The 13,790-nt window shown below is 41.6% G+C and overlaps 1 protein-coding gene across 1 annotated transcript in view; it reads left to right on the plus strand.

Moving 5' to 3' along the window:
- CSRNP3 (cysteine and serine rich nuclear protein 3) overlaps nt 1-13,445 on the plus strand; it is a 70,658-nt gene extending 57,213 nt beyond the window's left edge. Inside the window, exons 3-4 of the mRNA XM_026492640.4 lie at nt 8,467-8,763; nt 10,832-13,445. Coding sequence (XP_026348425.2) covers nt 8,467-8,763; nt 10,832-11,899 — 1,365 coding nt within the window. The 3' untranslated portion in view covers nt 11,900-13,445. The remainder of the gene's footprint in view (nt 1-8,466; nt 8,764-10,831) is intronic.
- Nucleotides 13,446-13,790: the final 345 nt, after the last annotated feature.

Here is a 13,790-nt window from a genome sequence, read left to right on the forward strand (position 1 = left end):
AATCCTGCCCCTGTTCTCCAAACTCCAAGTGTTTGAAAGCAATGGTGATGGATATGCCAATATTTGACAAGTGGGTTATACGGGCTCCATGTGTTTCTTTCTATAGGATTACACATCCTTAGTTCTTCCAATTAATCCTCCTAAGGCACTTTTCACCCTGGTTAGATTCCCCTGGATATAATGCTGTTTCTTAATGTCTACCTCAAAATATGATGTTTGGTCTGGACATTGTACTCCAGATGGGATCTTTCCAGTATATAGGAATGTGTTACATTTTCCCCTCCCAAGTGGTGGATGCTGTATCCCTGAATATACACTAAAGGTACAGTAGCTTTTTGGACCTTGATCGATTTGTTTGTTCATATTAAGTAAGTAAGTAAAAGAGCAACAACAAAAACAAGCAAACAAAACAAAGCCCGGGTCAATCAGATCAGCATCATCATATAAATTAAAACTTTATCCATCTCCAGGCAAGAATCCTCCTTAGTGCCGGACATGACATACAGAAAGTGATCAATAAAGTTTGTTCTTTACTTTGAATAAACCTGATCTTGTCATCCTCAAATGTGATGAGCCCACCCCTTAGTCTTCATCCAAGATATGATTTAAAAATTATATTTAACAAGACAGGGTCAAGTTCAGGATATCCTCTCAGAGTAGTGATCCTCAAGGGGAAAGGAGGACTTTCCCTTTCACGGTGCCACCCTGACCTCCACTGAGACGTGTTGGTGTATGTGCCACACCCCCTTCCCAGCCTCACCGCTGATGCGAAAGAGCTGAGCGTCACTGTTGTTAGAGACATTCTCAACTGTTCAAATAACTAAAGATTCATGTATCCAACCATACTCTTATGAATGAGTTTGCATTTTGCCCTTCTATGTGAAGAATATAAAAAATTTTGTCTGAGAATCTCCTGACTAGATCAGTGGTTTTCTCGTTGTATTTCCTGAGGTTGGGCCTCTGTACCTTACTCCCGCTTTTATCTGTTTTACAGCTTGACGTTCTACACAGAGTTTAATTTGACAAATGGACATTCTCTCTTTAGTGAGCTCAGCGATAACTCCAGTAGTCACTGCTCTCTTTCTTCAAATGTACAGAGACCATCCGTTTAAATAATCCTTTCTAGAATATTACCTAGAATTAGGGGGAGTTTTTTTGAACAATTCACTCCCATTTTGATCATCTTTTGATTCCTTTCTCCATAGACCTTCACACATATTAGACTGAGCAACCATAGCTTCAAGCTTTTTCATTGCTCAAGAGCGTGAATGGCCTGGACCTGGGGATTCTTACATAAAACAGCTGAGTACTATCTCACTGTCTCCCCACCTCTTTTTTATATGTAAATCCTTACTAACATATCTGTTCTTCCCTTTCTGGTTTGAGGGTTTTTCTCCTTGATAGAGACCAAGGAATCAGAATAGAAACTAAATAATTCTTCTTTGCATCCTTGTCTCTACGCTTTCACTTGTCTATCATTTCCTCCTCCCTGCTGCTTCTATAACTTGTACGTATAATTTGTTGCCCTTACTGCACTATATCATATTTATTGCATGGTCATCTCTCCACTGGGCCGGAAGTTCTTTAGATGGCAGAACTGTCATACATCTGTAAATCCTGACACCTAGTACAGTGACTGGTGGTAGAGCATAGGGATTAAGCATTCATTCATTCACTCATTCACTCACTCATTCGTTTATTCAAAAATATTTATTAATCAATGACTATCAGACTGCAATTAACAAAGTGCTGGAGATACAGTGGTGAACAAGACAGACTTGGTCTCTGTTCTCAATGTGTGCACATTATGTTGGGGGAGATATATATAAAGCTAATCACCAAAAATAATATATTATTACAAAACTAGGCAGTGTACTGTACTACTTAAATGCAGGCCAGGGTAAATGAGTTAGAAGTCGGCTGAGAAAGTTCAGCAGTGGTAGCCATCACTTGGACCAGTTTCTTCTGCTGCCATCTCCATTAGAAAGTCTTCCACCACATGCTCACAAAATAGGTGCCCAAAGAAATGTCATTTATCTTTAGCTTCCTTCCTGTTTTCTTCTGTTCTGAGCTCTACTTCTCTGTGTCGGAATCATATTTCTCATTTCTGAATGAGCTAAGTCTAAGGAAGCTTGTACTGCTCTTTTGTCTGCTACCCCATAGCGCTGGGATCAGCTCTTGGATTGTAGCTGCAACTATGTCCTTTTTTCCCCTTCTGTATAGGGTTCTATTATTCCCCTAAGAATTCTTACTCTCAACTGATCTCAAGAGCCTGGCTTTAGTTTTGAGGTCAAATAGACCTGAGTTTGATTCTCAGTACAGTCACTAGCTAGACTTTGGCAAATTATCTTCTCAAGGCTCAATTTTAATTTTCTCAACTATTAAAAAAATATTTCATAAGATTGTTGTACAAATTGGATGAGATAATTTATATAAAGTATGGAGCCCAGTGACTGGTTTTCAATATATGGCAGCTTGGGTCATTCTCAACATCATTATCATCACTATAATAGACAGTAACCAGTGTTTGTGGAATTGAATTATTTTCACATTCTCATTTCTTTCCACTATCATTTTTACATGTGTTAATAACTTTGTAATAACCAAGAGACTTTATTACTAAGAATACCTTTTAACTGCTGAAAGGGTGTGTTTTTATTTTTGTGGGTTTTCTTGCTTTTAGCATTTTAGTCAATCCACATTTTCAGTAGTGTTTCCTTCACATTAATCACTTTGTATTGTAATAGTTCTTTCAAGTACTTAATTCATCCAAAATTTCATCTCATTGGAATTTATGGTGGAATTCATCCTCACATGACATGGTTTAAAAAAAAGAAAAGAAAAGGCAGGGGATTGAATGCTGACTTTTATTTGAGCCCCTCTTGCCCTGTACTTGACCTGAAGCAGTTTGAGAATCATTCCACTGATTCTGACAGTAATGTATCCCATTCTTCAAGTGTATTTTAAATGGGCAAGGGTTTTACTCTGTTGGGCTTGTGAACTATTTCTTCATACTTACCTGTACAAATCAGACAGATTTGCAAAATTAAGATGTTTGACTTCTATTTAAAGAAAAGTATAGTCCTTTCAATTGTAGAATGTGTCTGGACAAGTTTACACAGTGACTCAAGAACTAAGTCTCATCTTAATTATCATTCCTGGAACAAAGCAAGCAAACGTACACACACACACACACACACACACACACACTAGAGTTTTTGACCTTGATATCCTTCCAATATAATATAAATAAATGCACACACAGGATAAATCTAAAGATAAAGATCATTTAATCAAATCATGAGTTAGGTCATTACTTGTCACCTCTAAGGTGACTAAGGCAGAAGAACATTGGAGCTACTCTCTAGAGGCCTACAATTTATTTACTCTTTGTTCTTTGCCTATGGACCAAGACAGGAAGTGATCCTGTACAAGTCCAGTCATCTGAATAATTTGTAGGCCATTATCAAAGCACCACGCTCTGTTCCTTCACAGACCTTTGAAACTATATTGTTGCTGAGTGCAGAACACCTTCTGCCTCCACTGGTTCATCTCACTGCTACTCCATCTTCAGAGTTAAGCTTAGATGTAGAAGTCTTCCCTCCTCACCCCACCACCAGCCCCCCTCTGGGTGGCCTGTGTTCACTCTCAGCTAGAAAATCCCTATGAGCTGGATTAAAATTACTAGATTCCTCATCTCTTTACTCCAATCCATTGAGATTAATACCTGTATCTTGTGCGCTGACATACCTAATGCTTAAATACAAAGTAAGCACAAAGACTATTCAATATACTTTAATACATAAAAATAGTGTATATATGTAATATCATGGCAATTAAGAGCACAGCTGTGGAGTCAGATATCTAAGATGGTGACTTGGTGCCCACCCTTACTGCTTGTGATCTTGGACAAGTTATTTAGCACCCCACCATGCCTCAGTTTCCTCATCAGTTAAATGGGTATAATGATATATCTACCTAATGAGATTTTTTTGGCGCTAAATGCAGGTAAAGTGCTTAGAGCAGCGCCAGGCATGCAGAGTCCATAACTGCTCTTATTAATATTGTTAATCTCATCTCATCTCTCTCCCACCTCCCTTTCATCTTCACCTTCCAGCTCTCTCTCTCTTTTTACACATGCTTTGCACAGAAACAAAGCAGGCTTGAGGGCCAGCATTATTTGGTAGTTAACCACAGTGTAATTAAACCACATGTTGGCAAGTTTTTTTTCACTTCTTGGGAAGGCAGCGTTACTTTGGGGAAAGAGCACTGAACTAGATGGTCCACGTCCCAGACTGTTTTCTAAGGTATGTATCTCAAAAAGGAGCATTCCTTTGAATGTGCTCGTTACTCTGTATACATTTTTTTAATAAACAGAATAGGTTTTTAGATGTATTGTGTTTAATTCCATGTAAGAATTCCAACACTGCACTGTCTACCATCAGAAACCTGGAACCTTGAGGTACAGGGGAAAGCTTACTAAATAGGGGTCAGGGAATTAGGTACTATACGTGTGTTTTGGAGAGATCAAAATTAATCTGGGCCTCATTACTGCATAAAATAAGGAGGCTGTGTCTGATGAACTAAAGCCTGAAAATTCAATGAATCTATTTTGAGATAGAGTAAAGACATTTAAAGTTAGCACTCTTGTTGACAGAAAGAAATGTTATATATATGCAACGGAATCTTACCCAGCCATGAGAAATCCTGCCATTTGCGACAAATGGATGGACCTTGAGGGCATTGTGCTAAGTGGAGTAACTCAGACAGAGAAAGACAAATGCGGTATAATAGCACTTATATGTGGAACCTAAAAAAGCAGAACTCATAGAAATAGAGAGTAGAATAGTGGTTGCCAGGAGCTGGAAAGTAAGGGAAATAGGGAGATGTTGGTCAAAGGCTATAAACTTCCAGTTGTAAGACAAATATGTTCTGGAAATCTCAGGTACAGCATGGTGATTGTGGCTCACTGTGCTGTGGTACACAGTTGAAAGCTGCCCAGAGAGTACATCTGAAATGGTCCCATCACAAAAAAGCAGTGGTAATTATGCGATGTGATGGCAATATCAGCTAATGCTACGGTGGTAATCATTGTGCAATATATAAGTGCATTAAATCGACACGTACACCTGAAGCTTACACAGTGTCATATGTCAATTGTGTTTCAGTAAAACTGGGGGGGTGGTAGAGAAAGAAATGTACAAAATGAATATTCTTGTGAAGATGGGTAGTAAAGAAGTCAGGGAAAGTAGGTGAGGCAATCTTGAAGACTGTCTGGTTTCCTTGCACCAGATCTTGAGAGCGTGATGGACATGAGTTATGTCCCAAAACAGGGAGCTCACCGACTTTTTCCCTATTGCTGTAATATGAGAAGATGCTCTTGAAAATAATTTATGGATAACACCAATTTTAAAGAGCATTTAAACATAGTAGGTTTGGCCTGGGTTTTAAAGGAGCCAATGGGCACAGACCGCAGGAGGGGCTGGGAAGGTAGAGAGTATCTCTCAATGGCTACCACACCAGAAACTGTGAGGAAGGGGAGAAAAGGCAACTGACTAGGATGAACTCAGATATTTCCAATCTTCATTAGAAATGGCACATATGAGGGGTGCCTAGGTAGCTTGGTTGGTTAAGCATCTCGCTCTTGGTTTTAGCTCAAGTCATGATCTCAGCGTCCTGAGATCCAGCCCCACAAGGGGCACTGCGCTCAGCAGGGCATCTGTTTGGAATTCTCTCTCTCCCTCTGCTCCTCCCCCTGCTTGTTCTCTCTCTCTCTCTCTCTCTGAAATAAAATAAATAAATAAAACTTTAAAAAAAAAAGGAAATGGCAAAGATGATTGTGGGAAGGTGAGGAGAAAACCTTGACAGATCACCTCAATGTTAACGTGAGATTTTGAAATCTAGATTAAGCCCCCTGCGGGGTCCTAAACAAGAGTGAAAACAGTAGCTCTGTGTGAAGAGTTTTTAGATTCTTAATTGAACTTTTATCTTGAAATGAAATTGTTTATTGTAATTTAAATATATGGGAATAAGAGTCACAGAATGTATTTCTAAGAGCACTTATATTTGGAATAAGCACCATCTCTACTTTATTTGAGATAACTTTTTAAAAAATTTTTAGATGCCAACTGGTAATTCATATTCCCCTAACAATTCTTATTTTTTTAAAAATCAGGACCTGTTGATATAAAATGGAGGGTTTTTCATTGTTTTGTGATGTTACCAGTTGCACGAGGGATAAATATAGAACACAGAGATTCAGTAGGAAAGAAATAGTAAAATGAATCATGCTCACCAAGTCCTGGGTGTTCTGCGTGAGCTGTGGAGTCAGACCTTCACACAGCTCACAAACAGGCCAAGAATTAAGGACAACAAATCTAAATGCCACAAAGGTGACAAGATGGGAAGGGTAATGCTTCCTATTTGTTAATGCAGCTTTACCGGTCACAGAGGATTGAGTACGTGCAGACTATTACACACTTGAATTTCCTAGGAAATCAGATCTTCACAGATAGAAAGATGCTTATGCTTCTATTAGCAAATAAGAATTAACAAAAATGATAAAAACAATCAATCAAAGTACCATCCTAGTTGTGGACATCACAAAAAATGTGGAAATTTTAGCCAATATGGCATAAAGAAATGCCAACAAAGGAAATGCAGTGCAGATCCCACTGAGAAGCAAAACCCCATCATGGGGGAGGCCCATTGTTGCAAGAACACAGATTTAAGCTCTGAAATATTCAAAAAATATAATTTAGTGGCTTTTGAAAATGCAGTTCAGAGGCTTTGTGTAATGTATTTTAATATACACTTGCTACTGTATTGTTTCCTCTTCTTGAGGGCAAAGACCAACCAGTCTTCCATTTGTTATCCAATGTATTCAGAGTTTTCCAGTTTGCAGTTTTTGGTCAATAATAAATATTTTTGTCTAAATGTTGGACTTTCTCCTACAAAGATAAAAAAATGAAGTCTGATGTCTGAGTATTTTAGCTGTGGAATAACTGAACTGTTGTTAAGAGAAAAAACAGCAGCGCCTGGGTGGCTCAGTCTTAAGTGTCTGCCCTCGGCTCAGGTCATGATCCCAGCGTTCTGGGATAGAGCCCCACATCAGTCTCCCTGCTCAGTGGGAAGCCTGCTTCTCCCTCCCCCTGCTTGTGTTCCCTCTCTCGCTGCCTCTCTCCCTGTCAAATAAATAAAATCTTAAAAAAAATAAATAAACAGATGAAAAATAGCATGGGGGCACCCGGGTGGCTCAGCCGGTTAAGCATCTGCCTTCATCTCAGGTCATAATCTCGTGGTCCTGGGATCGAGCCCCATGTGGGGCTCCCTGCTCAGTGGGGAGTCTGCTTCTCCCTCTGCCTCTGCCTCCTCCTGCCTCCACTCTCTCTCTCTTTCAAATAAATAAAATTTTAAAATAGCATGGTAATAATTACAATTAATGAAGTTTATGAAGTCACAAATTTAAAAATTAAAGAATCAAAATAGCTTCTATATTTAGAGTAAGCCCTTATGGAGTTTCTACATTTATTCCTGTGCTGCTTCTCAGGATACGTTTCTCACTCATAGTCAGAGAAAATGTCTCTTAAGTGCTTTTTTATGAAGGAAACATACTACGCGCTGGTATAACGGTAAGAAGTGAAATACTGATTCAGGGTTTACTGATGGATGAAATTAATTTAGAACAGAAATAGAAATAGAAGCGGAATGGTTATGAGCGGATGAGACATCGCTGTCCACATGAGCTATGACACAGCGGCTATTGCTTTGGGCATGGGTTCACGTGAAGTCCTTCGAGGGCTGAGTTTATTGTTCCGGTTGTCTGTTGGCCAGAGCCTGCCGGCACTGCCCTCTGCTCCTTGTCTTCCTGAGAGCACACTGACCTGACTGATTACTTCATATCCAGCCCTCATTCTTGGAATGTTCTGTAGGGTAACCATGTTTGTAATCCCAATAGCACAGTGCAGCACGATGTTATTTCCTAGTTCATGGTTTTGCTAGCGCCACAAAAGACAGAGTGGTGATTTCAAGGACATGTTTGCTGATTTAGGTGGCAGTGGTTTCCACTAAGATGCTATCACCTCTGAACAAGGACACATTTATTCCACCATCAGAGCTGCCCATCACGAACTGAGTCTAAAGATAGCTTTCACTGATGGGCATGTGTAACCTTTGGCCTTTTTCACATCGCACGAGCTAAAAACTCTAACTCCTTACATTAGGAGGTTAAGAGTTCCAATTAAGTCTCCTGTTACCAGTACATTTGAAAGCCCATCATTTGGGATGCCTTCCTTTACCTTTCCTGTGACTTCTCTGAAGAGAAAAATGAAAGGGAACAATATGACCCACAATCACTCTGGATTATGGGGACATGATGTTTTTATAATAGTTTTATTCTTCCAAGTGTAAAAGTAGGGATTGGAGACCCTGCCGATGCTAAGTCTGTTTGCTGCTTTGTGTTTCTAGATGACGAAGAATGGCACAGTAGAATCGGAAGAAGCTAGCACTCTTACCGTGGATGACATTTCCGATGATGATATTGATTTAGACAACACAGAGGTAGACGAGTACTTCTTTCTACAACCGCTGCCGACAAAAAAAAGAAGAGCACTGCTGCGGGCCTCCGGGGTGAAAAAGATTGATGTGGAAGAAAAGCACGAGCTCCGCGCCATCCGCCTGTCGAGAGAGGACTGTGGCTGCGACTGCCGAGTGTTCTGTGATCCAGAAACGTGTACCTGCAGCCTGGCAGGCATTAAGTGTCAGGTAAGGACCTGGATTTCAAGGACTCCAAAGAGGAGACCTCATATACCACCCCACATGTGACAGAGAAAGAAGTTTCTCCCACACAGGAAGAAACTTTGCAGTAAGGCAAGACCTATGGTTCAAGAAAAGAGAAATATGAAGTCCGGGACATGTCTGGGTATACATAATACGCTGTTACATATAAAATATTATGTGAGAGGCAACCCTAGCTGTAGCTTAGTCCATCAGAATTATTTCCTCTTGGATCCATTTGTTGTACCAGCTTATCGTGGGTTTTTACAAGCACTCAGAGAGATCGTGACATCTCTGACATAGGAGTTTGTGTTTTCTGATCCATCTACGGGTTACAAAATGATGATAGGTTAGAGGTGGCACGCACTGGTGGGAAAATGACAAGACTGGGACTTAAGAAAATGGAGTTCTACTCCTGGCTCTGCTTTATGCCAGCTGTGTGAAATTGGCAAGTCAGGTAAGCTTTCTGGGCTCAGTTTCCTTATCTCAAAAATGAAAGGGCTGGACTGGATCAGCGGTTGGCAAACTGTGGTTCGAGGGACAAATCTGGCCTGCCACCTGTTTCTGTAAATAACATTTTAGCAAAGCCCAGACATTCTGCGTCTCTTTGTTTGTCTGTTTTCGTGTCGTCTATGACTGCTGTCATGCTTTCACAGCAGCAATGAGTATTTGCCAGAAACGCCGTAGGGCCCACAGAGCCTAAAATAGTTCTTCTTTGGCCCTTTACCAAAAAAAAAAAAAAAGAAAAGAAAGAAAAGGAAAGAAAGGAAGAGTTTACCAACCTCGGGGCTAGATGATCCTCAAGTCCCCATACATCTATATGATTTATGCTCCATGATTAGTAGGGTGTTATTATTTTATGAGGAAACTTGCCTTTTTTAATAAGGACGGCCACTCAGGCAGGCCAAAAGAGAAGATAGTTCTCATCTGCTAAACAGTTGCTTAAGTGGATTAATAGAGAAGGGATCCACGAGTAAGAAAACAGTGATAGATCTGGCTCTGCCCTCTGCCACTGCTTTTTACTGAAAGCAGGATGACTGCTGGAGTCTGCTTCTCCTCTGTGGCAGAGAAAATGCCCTGCGCCTGGATAAGGTGGCAAGCAGGGTAAGTTCTTTCCGGGTGCCCGTGCTCTGGTCTGCATACAGGTTAATTGGTAGAAATTAGCAAATGTCTTAGGAGTGCCCTTGGATTGCCGAGAATTCCTCCTATTATCACCCGAGTGACGAGGTCAGTCCCATGACACTTGATGAACCCAAACACCCTAGAGCCCAATCGCTCTAATTCTGGGGTATCGATGACATGAACATCCCTTTCCCTCAAGAAGCTTATAGTCTCCTGGAGTGGGGAGGGGCAGGGGAGAGCGAGAACCTAAATGCATGGGTCCCCCAGCCAGAGTCAAAAAATGGTCACAACTGTCCCAGCCCTGCAGGACACATACATGCACCATAGACCAGGGACCCAAACAAATGAGAAGAAAAACCAACAAAAACGAACTATCAGGCTGCATGAGACTAAATGCTGTCAATCTGGCCATGTCAGGCAGAAACGTTCATTTTATAATAAGCCAAGAAGAGGGGGACGGCTAGTATGGAAAATGTCATCTAATTCAGATTAAAAATAGCAGGTAAGGATAGCAGCAGTAAGTTTGTGTCATTTAAAATTGGGCATGTGAGCTTGCGTGCAGTGGAAGTGCAGGGAGTCTGGGGAAAGGAGCGACTTTGAAAAGATGGGTGCAAAAGTAATAGGCCAGACAGAGAGAGGGGTGGGGAGGGGAGAATGGAGAAAGAAGAAAGCATGGGGAGGGGTCAATGAACTAAAATGCCACACTTACAGCTGTGACTCATTTTTATTTTGAATACAGGTTTTAAACCCAGGTTTGACTCCTAACGTTTGAAGTCTTCACTTCCCCTCTTCGTTTCTTTGCAGTGTGCTTGTCATTTGTTCTGGCGAAAGTGGGATGAAGTGATCCCAGATTCAAAGGGGTTGCGGAGAGGTGCTGGATTTTTCTTTGGTCTGTAAGAGTTCCACGGGGCTAATCTGTGTTCTTCCTTCCAAGGTGGATCGAATGTCTTTCCCATGTGGCTGCACTAAAGAAGGATGTAGTAACACAGCAGGTAGAATTGAATTTAATCCGATCCGTGTCCGGACTCACTTTTTGCACACAATAATGAAACTTGAACTGGAGAAAAACCGAGAGCAGCAAATCCCCACGCTGAACGGCTGCCACGGCGAGATAAGCGCTCACAGTAGCTCCATGGGCCCCGTGGCGCACTCCGTGGAGTATTCCATCGCAGACAATTTCGAGATTGAGACCGAGCCGCAGGCCGCCGTGCTGCACCTGCAGTCGGCCGAGGAATTAGACTGCCAAGGAGACGAGGAGGAGGAGGAGGAGGAGGAGGACGGCAGCAGCTTCTGCAGCGGAGTCACGGATTCCAGCACGCAGAGCCTGGCGCCTAGTGAGTCAGATGACGAGGAGGAAGAGGAGGAGGAGGAGGAAGAGGAGGAGGAGGACGACGACGACGACGACGAGAAAGGGGACAGCTTCGTGGAAGGGTTGGGGACCCATGCGGAAGTCGTCCCTCTCCCTTCCGTCCTCTGTTATTCCGACGGCTCGGCCGTCCACGAGAGCCACGCGAAAAACGCTTCTTTTTACGCCAACTCTTCAACTCTGTATTACCAAATCGACAGCCACATTCCAGGAACGCCTACCCAGATCTCTGAGAGCTATTCCGAACGAGATCCTGTGAAGAACGGTACCCTCTCGCTGGTGCCTTACACCATGACCCCGGAGCAGTTCGTTGACTATGCCCGCCAAGCCGAAGAGGCCTACGGCGCCTCCCACTACCCAGCTGCCAACCCCTCTGTCATCGTCTGCTGCTCCTCTGCGGAAAACGACAGCGGTGTGCCCTGCAACAGCTTATACTCCGAACACAGGTCCAATCATCCCCAGGTGGAATTCCACTCGTACTTGAAAGGCCCCTCCCAGGAAGGGTTTGTCTCCACGTTGAATGGTGACAGTCACATTTCAGAGCACCCGGCGGAAAATTCTTTGAGTCTGGCAGAAAAGAGCAGATTGCACGAAGAGTGCATCAAATCACCCGTGGTTGAGACCGTCCCTGTTTAGTAGCTGAAGTTCTTCTAGGACCAACTCTTCTTGTATTTAAAGCACTGTATTTAATTGGATTTCCTGGGCCCGTGGTGGTTTAAACTGAGGACCAAGCAACCCCGGACTGTGGTGAATCTTCCAGACTGTATTTTGTTTTCTCCTTTCTAGCTACATGACTGTGGCATTGCACAAATACAGTCTCTTGAGGATTTTAAAAGATTTCAGACTGTTTTGATAGAAAAATGCTAATTTTAAAAAAAGCCTATCTCACAGTTGCCTACCTGTCAAACTGTGTGAAACCTGCCAAGCTGTGTAGATCAGAGCTCCAAGTTTTGGATTATCGGGCCTGTGCAAGATTGTTAACTAAGACTGGGAAATAATAAGATTTAGAGTCCTAATTTTCGATAAATCTGAAGATGATGGTGACTTTTTAATGTAAAAGTAATTATTGTAAGAAAAAGATTTAATCGTTCCATGTGTGTTTTGTTTATGGTAGTTAGAAGTCATGTTTTGATGAAAACGAACAGCGACATGTTCTTTTAAGCTGAAGATGCATAGTTAGCCCGCCGAGCATGCCCACACGGATTGCATCTGGAATCCATTCACGTTTTTATGATCATGACTGATCAGATTTGCAAATACTTTCTTAAGGGTGAAATAGGCCTATTTTTGCTATTTTGGACAAATAAATGAGTCTATATGTGCAGGTCCTTACACAGTTTTCTCTAAAGTTAAGAGTTAGGACAATCCTCTGGTGAGGGTCTAGTCATTGCCCTCCCTCAGTTGACTCCAGAGATGGAGGTAGAAGGAATTGCCTTTCTTTTTTAAACAGCATCATCTTGGTTCTTAGCTTGGACAGCACCTTTAAACTCTACTCCCCTACATCCAAATGCACTTTAGTGCCCCTTCATGGTACCTTGTGAGGGGTGGGGACTGAGAACTCTTTGAGATGAAAAATTAAAAAAAAAAAATTTTTTTTTTAATCTGCAACTATTTAAGGTTCATATAATTAATATAGAGGAATCATCCAATGATACTTTATGAAGGAAAAATGACCTATTTTCCTTCGCCACTCTGAAGACCTAACTCGGTAAAAGCAGAGGAGGCAGAGGAAACCCGGAAGAAACACATCCTCAGCAACCAGCCTTGTCTACAGCATGATCAATCCATCTCGACAAAATGAGTATATAAGGAGATTTCCTTTTAGTGACTAGCTGATTGAAGGGGGGGCCTCTACCCAAATACTCAACTAGGCCTTACTTTTCTGAAGCGTTTTGATTTCTCTTGCCTGGGACAATTAGCAGAACAGTCCAGAATGCATTGAATACTCTAATTACCTCACGTTCTCTTATTAAAGGGGACAGATAGAAATTAAAACATGCACTCCCCACCTTTAGGTTATCTGCACTTGGTTCGTCGGAGGACTTCTAAGATCCCGTTTTCCTGTACATTAATTTAGGTACCTAAGTAGTGTGTTCTGCCTTTTTCCCCCCAATGCAATATGACTATGCTAAGTCTGTTTCATATTTTTGACCTTCTGTTGTTCTATCATTTCACATTTTATGCCTCTTTGAAATGTGGACATGCCTTGCTATTCAGTGACTGCATCGCTAATTTTTATGTCTTTTAGACTTAGGTGTTTAGAAATATGGATATAAATATATTGTAGATCTCAATTCCTTAAAAAAATACTATTTTATTTCAGTGAACTTAAAAATGTTTGATCTCGAGAAAGTCCTCCAGTGGAAAAGTCTCTACTCAAACTTGATTTGGGGAACACATGTTTACTTGGCAGTTGGTTTCTGCCCTATCTCTACCCCTCCAGGGGGCCAAATTTATAACCATTAATGTTAACATTAAAGGAGCTTTGGGTTTGTCCTTATGGAAGTAGCAGTGATGAGGGCAGGGA

The sequence above is a fragment of the Ursus arctos genome, unplaced genomic scaffold (assembly GCF_023065955.2).
Source record: "Ursus arctos isolate Adak ecotype North America unplaced genomic scaffold, UrsArc2.0 scaffold_1, whole genome shotgun sequence".
Lineage (NCBI taxonomy): Eukaryota > Metazoa > Chordata > Mammalia > Carnivora > Ursidae > Ursus > Ursus arctos.